This window comes from Gasterosteus aculeatus, chromosome 3 (genome assembly GCF_964276395.1).
Source record: "Gasterosteus aculeatus chromosome 3, fGasAcu3.hap1.1, whole genome shotgun sequence".
NCBI lineage: Eukaryota > Metazoa > Chordata > Actinopteri > Perciformes > Gasterosteidae > Gasterosteus > Gasterosteus aculeatus.
In genome coordinates this window covers 16,264,439-16,286,204 of record NC_135690.1, presented here as the reverse complement: position 1 = coordinate 16,286,204, position 21,766 = coordinate 16,264,439, and the positions used below count along the sequence as shown (strand labels likewise).

General features: G+C 48.4%; 1 protein-coding gene across 2 annotated transcripts in view; it reads left to right on the top strand.

Moving 5' to 3' along the window:
• Positions 1-16,057, top strand: part of LOC120816354 (contactin-associated protein-like 4) — a 55,459-nt gene extending 39,402 nt beyond the window's left edge. The window contains exons 16-24 of one of the 2 annotated variants that reach the window (XM_078099711.1): positions 211-381; positions 1,932-2,150; positions 5,613-5,852; positions 6,864-7,088; positions 8,702-8,835; positions 9,579-9,666; positions 12,392-12,610; positions 12,999-13,070; positions 14,182-16,057. In XM_078099711.1, coding sequence (XP_077955837.1) covers positions 211-381; positions 1,932-2,150; positions 5,613-5,852; positions 6,864-7,088; positions 8,702-8,835; positions 9,579-9,666; positions 12,392-12,610; positions 12,999-13,070; positions 14,182-14,378 — 1,565 coding nt within the window. In that variant the 3' untranslated portion in view covers positions 14,379-16,057. The remainder of the gene's footprint in view (positions 1-210; positions 382-1,931; positions 2,151-5,612; positions 5,853-6,863; positions 7,089-8,701; positions 8,836-9,578; positions 9,667-12,391; positions 12,611-12,998; positions 13,071-14,181) is intronic. The other variant, XM_078099712.1, reaches the window with a different exon arrangement.
• Positions 16,058-21,766: the final 5,709 nt, after the last annotated feature.

Here is a 21,766-nt window from a genome sequence, read left to right as displayed (position 1 = left end):
ACACGGCACGCTGTTTTTTTCCATTATTAGTAATTACAGCTTTTCTCCTCGTACCCCGGGCAGATAAATAAATAATTATTTCAAATTAAATTTCAAAGGAACCACGTAATATTAATCATGCCATTGTGTAAGCTCATTAACGCCTCGCTTGTTTGCTGCACGATTTGCATCCAAAGATCTCCACCGGTGTCTTTTCATGGTGCTTCTCAGAGAACTTCTGGAACGCGGCGTTCTTCGACAAGGAGACGTCGTACCTCCACTTCCCCACCTTCCACGGCGAGCTGAGCGCAGACATCTCCTTCCTGTTCAAAACCACGGCCTCCTCCGGGGTCTTCCTGGAGAACCTGGGCATCAAAGACTTCATCCGGATCGAACTGAGCTGTGAGTCGGAGCTGCAGGGGGGGGGGCAGATTTAATACGGATTAGACGGATGCGTCAGTCGAACCTGCAAGTCAGAGTCTAATGTGGATCCATGTAGCGCCGCGAGGTTGCAGACTTAATCCGCTGCAGAACACCCTGCGGGGGAAATATTGTTTGTCAAGGTTGAACGAAGCCGTCTTCTCCTTCCTGACCGGAATTTGACTTCAGCCCGGAGAAGCCTTTTTACAAATATTTGGTTTTGGGCTCGAGGAATTTGACCCATTCAGAGCTTTGCTCCGTTGTTCCACTTCATCCCAAAGGTGCTGCGCCGGGTTGAGGCCCGTGACCTGTGGAGATCAGTCCTTCCACACGCAGTTGGGTTTAAAACACGTTTAATGCAGCGGGCTTTGTGCACTGGGGCTGGAAACACAACGGTGGAATTTACGTTTCCCTAAAAATATCATTGCAAACTGTAGCAGTGAAGCCCCTAAAAACCTGACGCGTGTGTCTCTCTTGAACATTTAATATATTCCAGAAGCAGTAATTCAAGTTAATTTTAAGAGACAACCAAACTTTTACGCATTCGTTTGAGATGCAGCGACTTTAACGTCTTCTAAGTGAGCCACTCAATTTGTGTTTTAGTGGGAGTTAAGTGCTGCAAAATCAGACCAAATATGAACTGACGTTTATTCTTTGCTCTTTGCTTCAGAAATGGTTTAATTATCTGAGAATAAAAACACAAAGAATTCCTTCTTTGCTTCGCTCCAGCCGTTCCGTATGTGTTTCTATGCCTCTATCAGGAACGGCCAAAAGTCCACCTGGACTGAGGCTGAGCTGATTAAAATCTGGCGTCACTTTCACCTCACAAAGCGTATCTCCATAGCTCCATAGCTGACATGGATGGAGAGTGTTGAGTCACTTAGAGATGTTGCCTTTCGATGCTTCGAAGCAGTAATGAGGGTCATAGTTGCCTTCTGAATCCTCCCACATCGCCAGTGTAGTTTTCGTGTTTGTGCCGCGCTGTTAACGATGGCACAGACCGGGATGCAGACAGACAGGCCGGGATGCAGACAGACCGGGATGCAGACAGACCGGGATGCGGGACTCTGCTTCGCCCAAAGATCCAAACAGGGACGTTTTGACAGATGGTCTGATATTGTTGTGTAATATTTGTCAGCTGCCTCTCAAAAAACACTCAAACCCTAAATGTTTGGAGGCAAAACGCGGGTCACTTCTGTAATAACTGCAAGTTAAGAGAAAACTCAAACCAGACTTTAGATGATTGCAGCAATTCATTTTTACGGACGGAACACAAAAATCGAATGCAAATGATTGGAAACTGGATAAATAAAGAGAGAAGTGGGAAATTATTTATTTCTTTGTTGTTCTGGCAGAGCGAGGAATGATTTGACGTTTGTCTTATTAGTTTAAAGCTGCTCCGCAAATCAAACATGGAAGCAGATGTTTCGTTCTCATCGTCAAGCTAAAACGCTGTTAAACGCTCGTGCGTTCCCTCCGACTCCCCCACCTCCTGTCTCACCCGTCTCCTCTCTCCCCCCTCCCTCCGCCAGCCTCCACCCGGGTGGTGTTCTCCCTGGACGTCGGCGACGGCCCGCTGGAGGTCCGCGTGGAGTCGAGCGTCCCCCTGAACGACGACCGGTGGCATCGCGTCCGGGCCGAGCGCAACGTCAGGGAGGCGTCGCTCCGCCTGGACGCGCTTCCTGCGGCCAGGCGGGGGGCCCCCGCCGACGGACACCTCCACCTGCAGCTCAACAGCCAGCTGTTCATCGGTGAGGGGGCGAGACACGCCCGTGAACAGCAGCGCTTATTCCACGCTCACACAAAGCCGCCTTTCAGCGCCGCTTCCTTTTGTTGTTTTTCTGTATTTGTGATCGATGCGCAGCAGCTTTCTATGAATAACAACGATGTTCATTCGAGTAACAATTATCGGTACGTGTCAGCTTTAATAGAGCTCTGACTCTCTGTGTTTTTCATTATGAGTTTTGTTTCGTGTGCACGGCGTCATTTCAGGCAAAGATATTGACGGTGTTTCAAACAGGCTCGGCCGTTATTGACTAAATGCCACCAAACGGTGTCCAATATGGAAGATGGCAATCTGACACATGCTTCCCCCCCGTACACCTCAACCAGCATCCGGTTGATCCTCTCTTCTTTGGCTAATCCGCTGTCAGCTGAATCCTGAGGTTTGATCTTCAGTATTGGATGTAGAAGGTGCTCCCACTGCCTCTCCATCCTCAGTCACCCAGAGTCCTACTTACTCCTATTAAAGGAAAAATACATATTCTGTTTTAAAGTGCTAAGCTGCTAGCGGCTAAATGCCGTAAGCCGCTCACCACTATTGGATACTAAAGCGCTGAGTCGCTGGTTTTGTGACCACGAAACAGTGATCATGTTCCATAAATAAAACATGCATCAGGGAGCAGCGAGAGCGTCGTGTGCGAAGTGAAGTGATTCTCCAGGCAGTCGCGTTATTAACCTTCAGCGAGCACAAACTTCATCAATACTGCAGCCGGTTAATCTCAACTGGGTTATGAATTCTCTCTGTGACCCCCCCCCCCCCCCCCCCCCTCCCCACCCCTCCCCCGGAGCTACAGGGGGAGAAAATGATGAAAATACATTTATCATCAGGTCTTTTCATTCTGCAAATACAATGTACGTCTCTTCATATCAGTAAACACACCGTGTGCGGGGAAACCAGACGGTGATGAGATGAGAAGCTGAATGCCGATTGGCTGAATAATCTGCCCCGAGGTCGCATTCTTCTACAGACATTCAGCCGATTCCTCCTACTTTCACATTAGCTTTAAAAGAAAACGGTCCATAGTTCTCCATAGTTACTGACGCAGGCCAATAGTGAACCGCCTGGACGTGTCGCTCATTTCGGTGTTGGGCCGCTGTTGTGCGACCCACATGTTCATTCATGAGCGCACAATCCCCTCGTGAGGCAAAGCATGAAGTTATTTGGATTGGAATGATTCATGAACCATCTTACCACACGCGCCGTATTTACGAGTCTTGATTCGCAAAGCAAACTGTTCCTTTGTTTGAATTATAAGTCGCTGTGTTGGTTTGTTTAAATTTCACACTGTATTTATGAGCCTAATCCCGCCTTGCTTTATACCGGACCGAGTCCCATTGTTTTGATTAATAAGCCGTGTTATTGGCTGGCTCGTATCTTTAATCCGCACCATTGTTCATTTTCCAATTCCTTTCATTCGCGTTGCAGGTGCTAAAAACCCCCACGCAGCGATTTTGAGTGAGCTGAGCAATGAATGCAGAAATAACTTCCTTTGTGAAGGTTTAGAGGCAATTATTTTTGCCCTGTTTGGGGAGTTAAGCCTTTGTGTGTTCGAGCCACATTGCGGTTTGCCTCTCCGCCGCAAGCAGGCCGCATCCAGGCCGCGTGGACGAGGAGCTCGAGGATTCCTCAGATCCTCGCTTCACAAATCCCTCGTCAGATTCTCCCCCCTTAGAACCGTCAGCGCCGCGAGCCGCGTCTTGACCTGCCGATCCGTTAGCTGCCACGTCTTTTTCTGCCGCGTCTTTAGCTGCCGAACCTTTAGCTGCCGATCCTTTAGTTGCCGCGTCTTTAGCTGCCGCGTCTTTAGCTGCCGAACCTTTAGCTGCCGATCCTTTAGTTGCCGCGTCTTTAGCTGCCGATCCTTTAGCTGCCACGTCTTTAGCTGCCGCGCCTTTAGCTGCCGATCCTTTAGCTGCCGATCCTTTAGCTGCCGCGTCTTTAGCTGCTGAACCTTTAGCTGCCGATCCTTTAGTTGCCGCGTCTTTAGCTGCCACGTCTTTAGCTGCCGCGCCTTTAGCTGCCGATCCTTTAGCTGCCGATCCTTTAGCTGCCGATCCGCGAGGCCTCTTCGCAGATCAGTAGACGCGATTTGTTTGAAAACCTGCTGTCGAGGTATCTTTTGATTCCATCATCGGGACATTTGGAGGAACCATTAGCATGAGACCGTTAATGCTGTTCTCTCCCGTCCGTCCACGTTTCGCTCTCTCCGCGCGTGATGCCGATGTTTGCACATGCGTCGCCTTTGATGGAGACTTTGACGCTAATCGTTTTCCACGCTCGTGCGTTCTCACGGGCTCCAGTCTGCGCGCTGCAGGATGGAAGCTGAGACACTAGCTGAGCTGATATGACGACTGGAAGCTCTCACTGATCGTTTCATCTCTCTGTCTTTGATCTGCACGCTGTTGCGCCCTTTTAAGTTCTACCTGTAAGCATTTTGATGTGCGGAGGGTGTTCTCCATGTTGTAGACGTGAAGCCGATATCCTCCCCACTCTGATAACCTTTGATCAGAGGTGGCGGTCCTCAGGGATCCGTCTCCGGCTCCCGCTGGGACACAACTTTCACACATGTCATGTTAACCTTAAGTGACTACTAGAGAGTTGCAAACACATTCCGGTTAAATCACCAGGAACGTTAATGGATATCTAATATCTTGAAAGTAAAATATGAGTTCCACAGAAAACTGTAACATCCAATCACCTCATTTCTATCTGAAGCAAAATGTTTTTTTCAATCTTTTGGGTAACATCTAGTAAACAATTTCCTTAACTTTAATGTAGCAGCGCTACATTCATCAGTTTTGAAGCGAGGGGATTTATGGGGTAACCGCGTCTGATTGGCTGCATGAATTTCTAAATTTAATAACACTTGCAATAGGATGCTGATTAAAATAAAAAAATGCATTTACAAAATGGAAGGCACATTAAAGTAAGTTGTTATTAGAGTGCAGGTGAGAGCAGTCGGTGTGCCAACCTTATGAATTTAATATTTCCAATTTCAAAGATAGTTTTTTTTCTATTCGAGTCCTTAAGGTCCCGAATCTTAATCACATGACTTTCAGTCGACTTTAATGAGGATGAAAAAAGACTCCCTGCTGTTTTCTTGACAGAGGAAATGTTGAGACGAGTTTCTCTGTCGGTTCAATAATTCAAACGGGTCAAATCAGAGCAGAGGGAGGCGGCCTGGAGGAGCTGAGGAGGTGATTTATTGACCTTTACAACAGCAAGTTGTCAGCTTCTGACTCGGAGAGCAAAGAGCGCCTCCGAACCCAACAACACTTCCAATTCTTTGCAGGAATGGGAAGCTGTCGTGTTGCATCGCGGGGCGAACGCGCAGCCCGTTCGCGGCTGAAGCGTTGAGCGATGAGGCGGCCGCTTTGCCTCCACAGCTTGACGCGGCTGAGTTTCCTCTCCTTGTCGTCGGCGTTTGCAGGAGGCACGGCGTCCAGGCAGAAGGGCTTCCGGGGCTGCATTCGCGCCCTGCAGCTGAACGGCGTCACGCTGGACCTGGAGGAGAGGGCGAGGATCACGCCGGGGGTTCGGGCCGGCTGCCCGGGTCACTGCGGCAGCTACGGGTCGCTGTGCCGCAACCGGGGCCGCTGCGCCGAGAGGGCCAACGGCTTCCTGTGCGACTGCGGCCTGTCGGCGCACACCGGAGCCTTCTGCCACACAGGTACACGCACACATGAACGAGCGAACCAGAGAAAAGGCGTCCGTGTGTATGAGGTAAGCAGCGTTCAGCACCATGGACAGCGGGATGGAAGGAGGTCCACGCTTAGATGTGGAGGACGAGTCGACTTGAGAGTGAACAATGTCCTGTTGTGAAATTACGACGGTAGTGAAGACGTCATCTGCTGGAAAGATCTCACGTCTTTGTTTTTTGTGACTTAATGTAAACGCTGTGCATTATTTCAGAGAAGTTGTTACTGAACACACACATGAACACGTAGCACCCAATGACAGAGTCCGTTTGATGTCTGTTTGATGTGGTTTATTTGATTTGAACAAAGTCCATCTCTGTTTTCTGTTGTGAAATTGGTCTCGACGGTTCGACTATTTCGTTTGCTATAATATGTACATACATATATATATTTTCAATGCTTTGTAGATATTTTGAGAGCCTCTTTTACTTCTCTTGCTTACTAATCAAACATGGAGAGTTGATCTGAGGCTTCCTTTGGAAGTTAATTAAAGCCGAGGATCTCTGGGGATGAAACTCTAAATATATGTTTGTTTGTACTCTGCCCTTTGAAATTGATCATGTAGGATTTTTTAATGTTGTATTAAAAACTTGACATTCTCCAACACCGAATAAGATAATAAACACACATAAGTGAAGTTCATTCATATTGATAGTCTAATAAACAGGGACGTGGTTTAATGAAAAATAAAAGTTTCTGCTTATTACTGATATTTATCAGACAAAGCGATATTTTTCAAATCAAGTGTTTCTGCTTCTGCTCACTGCCGATGGAAAGCAATTGGCAAGATGGTCGCAGGGTGGAGAATATACAGACTAAATCAGCAATGCAGATAATGTGTTGAAGTTTAATATATGTATAGTTTTTATTCCCAATGGGTGAGGCACTGGCCTCCTACGCCCGTAGCTTTAGATCTCATGTGTTTATCGATGACAAATCCTCATCGCAGAACAGCAACGACTCCCGACAAATTCTTTCTCCAGAGGTGTCGGCCAGCTTCCTGCCGGGGACCACCGTCAGCTACACCTTCAAGCATCCGCATGAGTCAGGACGGAACAGCAGCGCCCGGCCCTCCTCCGTCTACTCCGACACCACCCTGAGAGGAGAGGACGTCTCCCTGAGCTTCAGGACCAACCAGAGTCCGGCTCTGCTGCTCTACGTCAGCTCGCACCACGGGGAGTCCCTGGCCCTGCTCATCAACAAGCACGGTGAGGAGGCTTTTATTTTGAAGGAGTTCCTTCGCGGGGCAGATCTTTAAGCCTCGTGGGGGAGGAGCTTTGTTTTGTTCGCCTATTTGTATTTGTTATAATTACCTCGAGTTACTCCCCTCTGTTTTGTTTTTGTTCACGTTTGTTAAACCTGCTACGAGTCTCTTCCTCTTCCTCTTCCTCTTCCTCGCTCAACCTTTTTCAATCACTTTCCTCCGTCTGCATCTCACCTCTCGTTTCCTCTTTCTTTCACTCATGCAATTTTCTCCCGTTATCGACCTCTCCTCCTTTACCAGATCCGCTCTGTCACATCTCTCCTCTCCCTGGATTCACCCTGTCAGCCTCCACTGCCTTTTAATCCGTCCAGCTATCACATTTAGTCTCAGGCTGAAGAAGTTGTTGTCTTATCACTCATTCTTTTTCCTTCAATTTGAGCGTGTGACTTGTTCATTTCACCGTTTCACCATTTTGTAAAGCTCTCCTGTCCTCACTCTTAAACAGGACTTCTTCTCAGGTCGAATGTTTGCGCTCAGATGTCCTGGTCTCCGACACGTCTGCTCTTAGATTCTTCTTCCTCATAACTGCCCAGCTAATAGAAGAGCGGGTGTGTGATGACCAATGAATTCATCTCTGACTTGTTGGCTTTACTTTTCCCCTGATGGGCGGTTACCCTTTAACCTAAAAGTCTTTTTTTTTTCCAGCTCCTGTTTTACTCCTAAACCGATGCTCAAATCACAGTTAACATCGGCGCTATTGAATAAATATAATAAAGCCTTGGAGGCGGCGGCCGTTTCATCGGTCGTCTCGCTTGGTGGAATTCTATTTTGGCGGGTTTGTTGCGCCCAGAAGACAGAAACCAGAGAGCTATTTGTGGTATGAATACAGGGTGAATTCGATTTGTCATGCTCTGAAATTGAAAAACAAAAGGGCAGAAAACTTGCTCATGCGCTTTGTTTACTTTTGTGCGACATAATGTTGTGTTGCCGAGTTTGGCTGTTAAGAGATGTTTAAAGGCCCCAAAATCTAGAAGTCACTTTGCGGGCAGATTAGCCGCAAATGGATGTTTTCTTCCCCGGCGTTAATGACTGATGGACTGCGGGGCGTTCAGGCGTCCCGCGGGCCGCGGAGATGTCAGGTGGACACACTTAAACTGAAGTGTCCAATTAAATCCCTAAGAGCTTTCTCTTATTCGCCTTGAGAGGGCTCGTTTCTTTTCACCCTCGACTGCAATTACACCTCCTCAGCGCGAACGCACCCTGCGGCCTTTCTTCCAGAACAAATGTGTTATCATCAGCAGGTAGCTGCAGGTCCTCCCACAAAAACCAATTATTCCCTCACACCTTTGATGTAGGATGTATTCATGTACACCATTATGGTTAAAGCTGCTCTTTTTGTTCTAAATATTAACTGGAATAATTACAACTAATTAGATTAGCTGCAGTGTCAATATGGAACTCTTAATATAGACATATCAATTAATAAAGGAAGCCCCTCTTTGGATTCACATATATCAACATCATCTAGAACTCAGCAGGCTCTAAATGATAATCACATTTTAATTGTGAATCTCTTACTCTGTAACCCGATGGTTGGATGTGCGTTTGTGTGTGAAGAGGCGCTGGAGGTGAGGTACAAGCTGGACGGCCGCCGGGCCGCCGAGGTGCTGAGGAGCACCGCGAGGAGCCTGGCGGACGGACGCCTCCACGCCGTCTCCGTCCGGAGGCGGACCGACGCCGTGTCCCTGCAGGTGACAACACCTCGCCGCATCGTTAAGGCCCGACAGGACGTTGACAAGGACCCGGGTTGTTGCCGAGCAACAGAATTACATTGATTCCGTATCCGCCTCCAGCTGCATCGTGTTAAACGTTTGGGTGCATTTCACGAACGGGAACTAGAGGCTGACGGCGGGCGGCTGAACCCTTTTTCGATGTTTTCCAAATGAGGCACCGATCCCAGAGGGCGAATGTACCACGTACACACAGATGCACACGCGGGGGCGGACCCGTCTACTTCCTGTGTCCACTATGACACAGTACAGTGATACTCATCTATATGGGAAGCCCCCCGTCATCCCTTTAAGGGGACAAACCACACATTAAATATGAAATATGGAGCATTGAAATCATATCTGGATCTTCTGAATGTTTTATCTTGGTAACTGCAGCGGCTCGTGATATATGAGGTTCACTTCCACTAACCAGCTGCCGTATTGAATAATTATCAACGGCCCGAGATGGAAAACAAGGTGACCTCGTGTTGCAGCGGCCCGGCTGTGTGAGGCTCCGGTGAAATATCAGTTTCCATCATACCAAAGCTTTGTGTATTTAGAGACATGCATATGGAGACGCTTTCGTCTGGATAAAGATACTTACAGGTTACATTCGTGGAACTTTTGTGGCTGAGATGTAACGTTTACACGGTAAGCGTCCACTGCCACGAGTCATCCTCCTTCTAAAGGCAAATTCAAAGCAAACAATCGTTCCCTTTCAGATCGACCAGAGACCCAAAGAAGACTTCAACCTGACAGCCGACGGAGAATTCAACGCCATCAAGTCGCTGGTGTTGGGCCGAGTGCACGGTGGGTGAGGAGGCGTCGAGGTCACGAGGTTCACGGCCTCGGCGCGTGCATGTCAGTGACTGATGGGCAGGTGGCTCCGCTCATCAGCGCATGAATGGGGGTGAACGGGTGAATGAGGACGTGTAGTGAAAAGGTCGGTCCTCTCACCGCTTCGACCGTACGCTCTGCGGACCCGACGGCACGGGTGAATGACCTGAACCGTCTACTTGTGAAGAAGAAGAAGACGACTTGGTCCAGAATCATTGATTTAGTCAACGACCTAGTTTATCGCCCTTTTTATAATCATGAGTCGTTGCACACTATATTATAATTGTAAATTAATTGACATTATTCACTGTTCTATAGTTTGTAAATTGGTGAAAATCAGTTAAGTGAAAAAAGCAAAAATTAAAAAAACTCCCCCAACTTTGTGTATATTTAACTCACTAACTTAAAAGAGCTTGATGCGTAATTGATTGGCTTGATAATAATTGATTACCTTTCACTGGTCGTCATGAAGACAGAAGCACGTCGTACAGATGTGCTCAGCATCAGTAAAAGGCGGGAGTTGAACCGGGAGTCTGACTTCCTGTAAATCACCTGAACACCTGTCAACCTGTAAAGAAAAAGCCCCCCCCCCGTGGGCGAGTTTAACCACGTCCTCTGAGCCGAGCCCCCGCGGGGCGTCCTGGACATCACCTGCGTCATGACTTATTCATGTTCCCTGTGAGGCGAGAGCTGCTCATAGCGCGAGGGGCCGAGGGGCCGCGGATCTCTGAGTCACATTAACGGGAAACCAAGCGGCATGCGACCAGGACCACGCCGACTTAAAGGATCAGAAGTAGAACCATTTGTTGCAGAGGAATTGTTCTCGTCAGGATGCTGCAAACATTTAACATAAATACACATAAATAGACAAGAATAACGTTGAGCCTCCTTCTCTTCTGTTTGTGTCACTAGAAAGGAGGCAGCAGCAGTGTGACACTCTAAATAAAAATAATAAGCTTTCTTCGTTGATCTGTTTATGTGCTTGAAGACGCAAAGGAATATTTCATTGAATTGCATGAGTACGTGTTATTTAGATATTCTTTATTTCCACAGAGTATTTGCACAGAGATGATGAACACATTCCGGTTCATCCCACAATATCGGCCTTTGGTTTCTGCCTTCAAACCCTTTGGTGAAATAATCAAAATCAAACGTGTGTGAAGCTCCAGGACGTCGTCTCTCCGCTCGGCCCGTTTGAACCCCGTCGCGTCGGCATGTGACCCCCCCCCCGCCCCCCCATCATCCTCCTTCTCCCGCGGGGTGAAAACACAGCAGGCAGACAGTCACATCAAGATCAGAAAAGCAGCAGGATTTTCTGTTGTTTCCAGCAGAACCCTGTCATCCATCTCCCTAACTAATGCCCCCGGATGGAATACAGGGAGACACAGATGTGGGTGGGGGGGTGGGTGGGGGTGACGGAGTGATGCTGTTCCTGCTGAGGGGCGCTTACCGTAACGTTTCCCGGTGCTCTCGTCACGGACGCGCCGCCTCTCAGTCATCTGAGCGGCCCGCTCACGGAGGAAGGAGGTGAACGATGAAGCGATTTAAGTCGATGAAGTAAGCCGACAGGAGGCACATCTGTCTGCGGGAGTGATGGATGCAGACCGGGAGCCAAAGCAACGCCGGTTTTGTCTGCTGCGTTGTGCGCGCGCGCCTGTGTGTTTGTGCGCTAATCACTAAAGTCAATCTGCTGCCACTATTGTCCTGCTCCAGATGTGCGAGGCGGAGTCAATGAGCCTGTCAGCGCGATAGCCTCTAAACGAGAGGTCGAAAGTTCAATCGATAGTATCGATGAGTCAAATCCTGTTTCTGAGCTCTTTCTAAAACTCAAGGCTTTCGGTTCGTTAACCCGTGCACCGATAAAATAAAGTCTTTGTTCTATTTTTAAGAGGAAAGTCTGCCGTTGTGAGGAACCATCTTTAGCAACCAGGCCCTTTGTTTCACGCTGGGTGCAGAAATAAGGGACTAAAATAACAGCAAAACATTTGTGAATAAGAAGAGTGTAATTAAAAGCTACGATCAGCGCCTGTAAGACCACAAAGATGTAGTTGTGTCTTTTTATTGTGATTATAATGTCCCGGTGTGGTTTATTTCCTGTCTTATTTTGTAGTTTCTGCATCATGTCTCCCTGGGTAACTTCACTTCCTGCCTTGTCCCGTCGTCCCCTGTGATTGTCTGATTGTGTCCACCTGTGTCCAATCACCTGCACCGCCCTAGTGGATTTAAACCATGTGTGTCTGTTGTCACTTGTCGCGTCATTGTTAGCTGTTACTCGTCAGAAGCCCATGTCCTTGTCCATGTTCCTGTCTCCTGTTCCCTGCACCTCGTTCATGTCTTTTTTGAGTTTTGAGTTTTGGAAGTTTTTGACTATTAAAGTCCCTTTTTGGACTAAACTCTGCGTTTGAGTCCTGCCTTCCCACCCCGACATATAACGACATATAACACGTTAGCGTTTATAGGAGCATTTTGTTCCAATTGGACACACCTGAGCTTTTTAATGTCTTTATGCTAAGCTAAGCTAAACAAATCTTCTTATCTACTACCCTGCAGTTTTCTATTAACTCTTTTTTTTAAAACGTGGCAGAATTGAGTATTAAAAAAGGTGTAATATCACATTTTAGGATGAATAAACCGTGTTTTACAATATAAACATGTATGTCCAACCACAATTTCCAGTCTCTCACTTTTCTGTCTCCAGGGTCGGAGGACGTGGACCCGGAGCTGTCCCCGTTGGCGTCTCTGGGTTTTACCGGCTGTCTCTCGGTGGTTCGCTTTAACCCCGTCAGCCCTCTGAAAGCTGCTCTGCTCCACCCGCACAGCAGCCCCGTCGTCATCACGGGACCTCTGGTCCAGTCCACCTGCGGCTCCTCGGGGTCGGCCAATCCGCACGCAGCGGAGGACACGCACCACCTGTCAGGTAGGAGGGGAGGAGTCACAGGTTTAGTTTAGTTTGAGTTGAGGGGCTCAACCGCCCTAAGAGCCGCAAGATCGGAGGATGTTATCACCTCAATTTAGGCCTCACTGCCCAATAATTACGATTTTTGTGCTGAATGCGAGCAGCCGCTTCGTTCCTGCTCTCGGTAGGAGCTCCCGTTTCAAACTGTTCAACGGGCTCGTCGAGGAGAATCACGGCGACGCGCTCGACGAGATAATTAATGTGGGACGCGGTTTCCAGAGTCTCTCCTCGGCTCTCGTCTTCGTCCCGCTTCACGTCGCTCTGGAGAGCTGCTGCTGTTTTTCCCCCGTCGGCTCTGATGTTCTCTCTGGTGTTTCCTACTTCCTGCCTTTCTCTCTCTCTGCTGTAGACCAGTCTGGTTCCGCGGGTTCGGGTCAACCTTTGGTCAACGCCGTCAGGACTGACTCGGCCCTGATCGGAGGTACGGAACCCGTTTCACCTTTTTCTTCTTTTTCTTGAGCTACATCAGAATTCCACCAACGGCGACAGTGACGAAATCGGCCCTGTCAGATTGGCTCAAAGTGATGAGCTGTTATCAGTCAGAAGTCACTGAAAAGTGTCCGTTATTAAATGTGTGTGTCTGTGTCTCGGTGCACAACGGGTAATTAAATAGAAACCTTCGCGCTCGTATCTTCCAACACCACAGTTTAAATTCACACACTTGTGCCGGAGGGAGGGGGGGGGGAGGAGGGGGGCAGAAACCATCGCAGCAGCTCCACAAAGTCCACTGAAATCGATTAAATCCCCCCCAGAAGGTCAGCGTGTCCGTCGGGACGCACACCCACAACACCACAATCACATTGGTGTAACTCGTGCCGCTGCTCAGTGTGGACGCCGCTCGGTTGGTTGTCACCGGCGGAGTAAAAGAAGTACTTAATTAAATAATGTAGAAGTGGAAATACCACAATGTGTAAATACAAGCAAAAGTCCTGCATTGCAAAGGTCACTTAAAAGGTCACCGAGTTGCATTTATCAGCAGAAGTAGCGTAAATATTGTGAGGGAATGGAATTGTTTTCATGAAAGGATTTTGCCTGGAAAAAAAGCTACTTTATTTACTGCTTATTGAGGCCACAAGAGGCGGAAGTGCACCTCTTTATTATCATGCTTTAAATAGGAATAAAAACTATTTGTTGTTGAGGGTTCATGTACTTCAGGTTAGTAAAAAAACAATAACGCGGCAGCTACAATAACGCGACACGCTCCTCAACACTTCTTTCCCCCTTTTCTCCTTTTTCTCCATCCTCTCCTTCACAATAAAAGCACCGAAACACCAGTGAAATAATTGCTCACGATCTTTTCTCTCTCGTGTGGCAAAACTTTTCTCCACCTGCCGAAATATTCAAAGGAGTTGATTCAGGATCATTTTGAATTGGGAGATTGTTACTGTTTAGCTTAGCTTAGCTTAGCACAATGTGCTTTTTGCGTATTTTTGGCCAGCTGGCTCGAGCTAAACACGCCCCGGGGATCCTTCTCTTCTAACTGCTGGTAAGAAATGAAATGAGTCTCACAGCGGATGTCCTCCACCTCGCAGGTGTCATAGCGGTGGCCATCTTCCTGATCGCCAGCGGTCTGGCGCTAACCGCCCGGTTCCTGTACCGCCGGAAAGAGACGTACGGCAACCAGGAAGCCGGGGGAGTCAAACAGGAGGACAGCGGAGATTTCACTTTCACCACCCAGAGGGACTCCCAGAGCGTCTCCACCGAAAACCCAAAGGAGTACTTCATCTGAGCGACGAGCCCGACGGACAGACGCTCCACTCAGAGCCGCTCAGAGGCTTCGCCGGAGAATGCGGCTGCACAGGAAACATCACTGTACATACTGCGAATGTAAATACAAACAGTGCTGGACTTAAAACCTGTTGATATCCTTTTAAATATTCAAAAATGTAAACGTGGAAGTGAAGTCTACGGCCAACTAAAGCCAACGTGTCAAATGGAAAGGTTCTGATTTTTACTTAAACACAACTTTATTTCAGTCAATCTGGGCGCCTGAAACCGTGACTGGAGTCGTTTCCATGACGTTGACGGACGCTCGTTTGAACTGTGATTAGACAGCGACGCCAGTCATGAGTCATCAAACACGCATGGTGTCTCTTCAAAATAAACCTCCCTCTGTACCGCAAGTAAATATTTCCAGAGCGAACCCACTGGCAAAAACGTGGCTATAACCTGAGCAGACACACGCCGGACACGAAGCGAACAGCTGACCCTCGGTGGAAAGTCCAGTGTCTGTAAGAATCTGCTGTTTGGAGCTTTAAGTGGTTTGGGGTTTTTCCTCAGAGCCTCTCAGGCCTGATTAAGGGGAAACGTGCCGAGCTTGTAGATAGTGGGAGAGAATTTTTTACTCTCTTTCTGTCATACTTATTTCTTTCTTTTCTCTTCCGTCGTTACACGCTTCTTGGTTCCTATAGTTTGCAAGCTTTTTTTTTTTTTGCAAGGGATTTTCAGCTTTTCCTCTCTATTCCAAATGTTTCCTCCTTCCGGCTGTGTGCAGCTCTCTACATGCCGCTGAAGAGTAAAGCTTTCAGCCGTACAGCGTGCGGCCGCGTGTCGCCGCCTGCGCAGACAGTTAATGCGTTTTTGAAACGCTAATCTGCTCGGCTCTGACAGGTGGACGGTGACTCCAAAGGGGAGCAGAGAGCCAGAGCGAGAGACGAATGTCAACACTTGAAAATGAGCTAAAGGTGTTGATTCGCTGAATAAAACTTCATCTGTTTCTTTGTGTTTTTCCGTGTTCGCCAACTCAACGGGTGACCTTGACAGCGGATCGACCCCCGGCGGCCGAGCGCAGCTGGAAGGACGCTGCGAAAAATAAATAGTTTATCGAGATACAGAGAGGGGATGTTGTTTTTTTATTTCCTTTAGTCGATATGCGGGAAACATTAGCAGGAAGTCGAGGACGCGAGCGCTGATGTGTGCAAACGAGCAGGCGGGGGAAAAGAGGGTTTGACCTTCAGCCAGAGAGAAATAAAAAGATAAGACAACGCTGTCAAAGTCATCCACATGTCTTCAGGGAATATGTTGATCCCGGGCGAACTTACTGCGGCTGTTTTGTAGAATGTTTTAGCTGGCGAGCTAAAGGCTAACGTGCTAACGCGTGCTAGAGCCGCTGCCCTAAAGACTCTCCAGAGAAAACAATGTGCACTAATCCGCTGAAAACCGTCCCCGTTTTTGTCTCTTCTGTTGAAACTGAAGAAAAAATAAACAGGTCTGTATTTTGTGACCTTTTTCCACATCTAATATCTACATGTTGACCAGTGCGTTTGGGTCAGAAACAGACAAGTTGTTCCATTTGCTGCTCAGTGTATCCGTGATGTTGTGAGTGACACATTCTCTCATTCCGGTTTGTTTTGATCAGCTAAATTCTGTTGATGATTCACCAGAGGAATAAATGTTAACAGGAGAGAATCCAATCGGCTCGTGGAGCAGTTTGTTCCTACATTCACACCTCGGGAAGGACAGAAAGCACATTTGTCACATTTGTCAAATTCACATTTGTCACAGTGGGATTCTTTCTCCAAAACTTTCAAACCGCCGAGCTCTTTTGTTTCTTTGTTAAATCAAGCCGACACACAGCAAAGACGTCCCCGTCAATAACCGGAACAATTTACATACATTTACATCTTTTTATATTTGCTCCTTTCAAACCGCGCAGCGTGGGAGGGGACACGTCCGTCCACGGCGATGAGGTAATTATGTAAAGCTGTGAAGCATCCAGGAGCCGAGGAGATCAAAGCGACTCCTCAGCGAGGAGCCACTCGGCCCCCGACCGCCTGTTCAAACACTCGAGACGCGCAGGACTCGGTTTAAATCTTCTCATCTGCCGGTTGGGATCAGAGGACAGATGTGAAGATGATAAACCGGCATCGTGAGCGATGTCAAAAGACGCGGGAGGAGAGAACCTTCCCGAGGGCCTCCACTAATCTACCGCGTGCGGCGCGCGTGTTTCATGTGGTCGAACGCGGTGATGAACACCGACGGTAACCAGATAACGCGCGGTGAAAAGGTCCTTAGACCCGAGCGTATACGTGAGACGACGTCATCAGCTCACGTTCACAATGTTTACTGAGGAAATAAATCCAGAGAGAAGTAGAGTCATTTTCTCACAGACTACTGTAGGACCGGAGGAGTCGCCCCCTAGTGGCCACTGCAGAGAATGCAGCTTTAAGACAGTTTCAGTGGCTTCACTTTTCAACTGCAAAGCTGGACGACTGCTGAATGCTAATGTTAGCGATGCTAACATGTACTAATCGGCACTGAGACCAACGAGGTTGAACAAGCCCCGAATAAAACCAGGAGCCTGGAGGAGACAAAGCAAGCTTCTGGTTTCCATTCATCACATCTGTACTGTTCATCTCTAATGGACACATCTGCATGTTGATGACGCGTGCAGGGATTCGTCCTGTTGTGATGCTATCCAAGCAGGATCTGATAACTGCGCCGTCATTAGATAAAAAGGTGCAGTTATCTTTGCATAAAGTTAGCAGATCACGCGCCAACATAAGCATCAATGTGTTGTTACTTTAAGAAGCAACGTTACCGCTTCTCGTCGGCTCCGTAGATGAAGACAGGCCTCCTTCATCGAGCAGGTCCCTCTGCAGGAATGTCGATTTCACATGGGGATGCGCAGAAGATTTAATCAACGGGGGGGGGGGGACGATTAACGCCAAATGATCCGTGTCTCTTCTCTGGGATTCAAGTGGTTTTCCGCTCACGAGGGGAGTTAAACTCCGATTGTAATCGCCTGGATGCTGCCGTGTGGAAGGCCTGCAGCCTCTTCCTCAAACCTCCTCAACACGCCTGACAAGCGTGTGCACAAATCTATTCCTTATTGGATAGGCGGACCGTTATGGGGCTGGATGCGTATCAGGAGGACCACGGACCGCTCTGTGTGGAGGCCGATGGAAACGTGAGGATAATCCCTTCAGAAGTACACCTGGTCTGCAGCCAGCCGTGTTTCGAATGTTGTTATTTCTCCGTCACAGATTAGCTCTGTTCCTCCCGGTTATTTTCCCATTAGAGATTAGACCGTCGTTATCTCCTGCCGAGGAGGACAGGCGGAGTCAAGGTGCTCTTAAAACCGAAGACCGCTGAGCCATCTGATAAATATCGTCTGCAAAACCGACAACTTTTAAACGTTTTGTCCCTCGCTTGTTCTCCTCTTTGCTCCTTTAAAATGTTCTGCGTCATACTAGATACACACTTTCTCTCTCACAACTACTCAGCATCGGGAAAACTCCACCCGGAACGGCGGTGCTGACCACTGCACCACCACCGCCCCTCAAAAGCAGATGGTTTCAATTCCTCATGACTTCTTTTTACAAAATATTCTGAATTATTAGCAAACGTATGTTTTCACACAACCGTGGCCCATCAAAAGACATCATATCTTATTTTTGCAAAAACACAACATTGTGTTGAGTTGCCTCATTGTAGTCAACATCGCGAGGTTTCTGTCCCGCTAAAGGCGCTCGTTGACCCCGCTGCGGCTCCCCCCCCCCCCCCCCTGCCCCCATTACAGAAGCCCCCTGTTAAGCTAAGCCACCCTCATCTCCCACCGCCCTCCCTCGTCTCCCCGTCTCTCTCCTGGCTCTTGCCGCCTCCACTGTGGCGTTGTCAGTGCGGATAGACGGCTTCAGCAGGGCCTGTCGCGGGTTTCGGTGCCCGACGATACGCTCAGAAAAGCGTTTTATCGACACGTTTACACGCGTCGACGCCACAGCCGACCGTAAGCAGATTACAGTCGCGCGGCTCATTAGTGTCTGCGCTCTAAAAGGCCGGCGAGGCGGGAGAAACGTTCGCAGCCTCAGTTAAATGTCTACTAAAAGGAACATGAATAATGCATCAACCAAATATATTCATTTCGGTGTTTTCTGTATTTAGCTCAAGTTTAATTTCCCCACAGGGCAGAGTTTGGTTTTAGCTTGTCCTTGTTCTCAATTATTCTTTTATTATGTAGGCGTCGTTGAAGCCCAGCGAGACTGCAACCTTGATTAAAGGCAGCGCAAATGAGATTGACTCGTGCGGTGTGTTAAGCGCTGCAGCGGACCAGATGGGGGAAAAAATCCCTTTTTTATCCAACAAGTAGAGAAAAGAGAAAATGGCCTTTGGCAATAAGAGGCATCCCGTCTCCCCACTGTGACCTACGACCCCGCTTCCCCGGATTGAAATTCTGTGGACGTCAGTGAGGAATTGTCTCCACAGACAGGGGGACAAATGGAGGCTGGAGAGGGGAAAAGAGAAGTGATTGAGCGCTCCTTCCAGACGTGGCGTGTTTCCCTCCTTCTCAAACCTAAAGCTACTTTTTTGTAGAAAAAGTACACAACTCGAATGTATGTCGCAGGAAATCCTCAACACAATGTATTATTCCCATGAAACGACATGAGCGGGATTGTATTCATGTCTCTGAAGTGACATAAACGTTAAAGCTGTAATAATTGCAACAGAATATAAACTGTTTTCGCATTAAAGGACGTATCGCTTATATTAGTTGAAAGGATCTTTATTTATCATTCATTATCCCCCCACAGCCAGGCGCACTTTAAAAGTCCCGCTCGCTCCTCATTCATCCTCCCATGACGTCGACCCGAGCTTTAATAAAGACGTTTTCGACACGTGGATTAAGAGAGCTCGATGAATGGCTGATGGTTATGGTCAATTATGGTTGAATGCACTTATTGTACGTCGCTTTGGATAAAAGCGTCAGCTAAATGACATGTAATGTAATGTAATGTAATGAATCTTTGATCGAAAGGTAACGTCCTCTGTTGCATCTCATCCAAGGACGTTCTGCTTTCCCTTTTGTTCATATCTAAATGATTCATGATTCAGCCTTTCATTCGGTTGGTGGTCACGCGGCTCCTCCACTCCGATCATCTGTTCGGGGGGGTTTGTTGTTGTCGTCGCAGAGGTGCAGCAGATCTCTGGGGACTCCGGAGGGGAAAACAACAACCTGGTTACTGCCGGCAGGGTTTTTTTGTTTTGTTTTTTTTCACCTTCAATCAGCGTTCAGCCGAATGCACGGAACGAAAGCGCCTCTCCGTGTTCAACGGGCCTTGTTCTCAGCGCCGGTCTCCAGGGTTCCGATAAGAGTTTGCCCGGCTCGGCGCTCCTCTGTCTCTTAAAAACAGTTTTGCTGACAGAAAAGTGAAATTTTGGAAGATTTGATTTCCAGAAGAACACAGAAGACGGCAAATCCCCTTCAGGTTTCCGCCCAACGGAGCATCGGTTGGGAAGATCGACTTTGACGGGAAGAAGACGTTTTCTTTCCTTTTGGTTCGTCTGGGGGGGGGGGGGATTCGTACGAGCACCGAAGGACGACGCCGGCCCGTCAAGCAACGCACATGCAGCTGTTTGGGGCCACGCCTGCCCGACCAAAGACGAACCGCACGTGGCCACATGGCCGACTCCTCCGAGAGAGAAGCCATCGGCGGCACCGGCTGCCGCTCGTGAGAAATCGAACAAGCATCCTGCACGATTCCAGACATTATTCTGATCCCAGCTGCTGTGCATGTACCTCCTCCTTCTCACACACCTGCTGCTCGTTAGCCATCGGCTGGAGCGGACCCCCCCCCCCCCCCCCGAACTCTCACCTCCGGGTTACCTTCTGGATGTCGCATCTCTTCCTCCTCTTCCTCAACCGGGTCCTTTTGTGCGACCCACCCACCGGCCTCCCGGCCTCATTCACGCTGTTTAGCGTGAATGAGGCCCTCCTGATGCGCATTTTCCTCTCCTGCTCTCCTGATGCGCATTTTCATTTGAAATAGAATCAACCTGCGAAACGGGAATCAAGGAGCAAATCGTGGTGTGGATCTTTGAAAAAGGAAGTCAATGATTCCGAGCAGCTTTCAGGGAAAGAAAGATGAACGGCGATCACCGCGGCCTGTTTATCAGGTGAGAACGTTTCATGAGGTTGATTTCCCCGGAGCCTCACGGTGGCTCTTTTCTGCTCAGATCCTTCGACCTTCTCGTAACTCTGCAGCCAGACACTAAAAAAGAAGTGATTATGCAGCTGCTTTTTATTTCCCCTCAACAGCAGCTGTTATCTTTCTGTTTCCAACGTCTGCTGCTTTTCCACTCCTTCCACGGTGTGATTAACTTTTATATTCCTCACTGCAGTTAAATCCCCAGCTGCCTTCATTCACGCACCTGAATGCTCGCTTCTTCTCAGCCGGCGGCGTCTTCCCAGAAGGCCTGCTGGCTCGGAGCTCGTTTACCGCGTCGTCCCCGGGGCGGCCCGACGCGACCCCGTCTGCGCGTCTCTGCCGGCTCACGGGTGATCTATCGCGTCTGCGAGGAAACAAAACCATCGCAATCCATCGGCCGAGACTCCCGAGCGCACCCACACATAACTGATCAGAGCCCATGTAATCACTTCGCCATCTGTGGGAAAATATGTTATTTCAAAAAATCTTCGCCAGTCCCCAAAACTTCCAGGATTCAAGAAGGAAAGTGATAATAATTATACTTGGTAATCATGTCAGAAATTGTGTTAAAATGAGTCTTTTTGAGGGTTTTTGAGGGGTTCAACCGGCGTATTAAAAGGTGACATTGTGCGATCTTGACACCTGTTTGTCTACACGACTTGGCTTTTAAAAACCCACATTTAATTTCAGAAGAGACCCTAATCACCGCTTTCAGATCTCCCGAGCTCCATATTCACCCCGACGGCAGGATTCGGCCTTTTCACCGCTCTGAGTGCAAATGAGTCGAGCAGCTTGAAGTGATCCCAATCAGCTCCGAGTGTTTTCCCACACGTTGTCATCAGTGCGGAATGCGCTGATTGGGATCAGCTCAAACAGCCATGAATATGACAATTATCCTCGTCCTGGGACAAGAAGGTACAAGCGGGTTTCAGTGCTAATACATGTAGAAAATAATGAATTTCGTAGTGTTGCAGCAACTTACTGATCAAGGAAACTGTCAGGGGTGCTGGTGGGAGGCAGGACTCAGACGCAGAGTTTTCCAATACAAAAAGACTTTAATAGTCAAAAGGTCCAAAATCCAAGGGGCAAAAACACTCAGGCATGAAACTATGGGCATCCAAGACAAAGACAGGACATGCGTGGCTAAAGACAATGACGCGACAAGTGACACAGGAGACACATGGCTTAAATA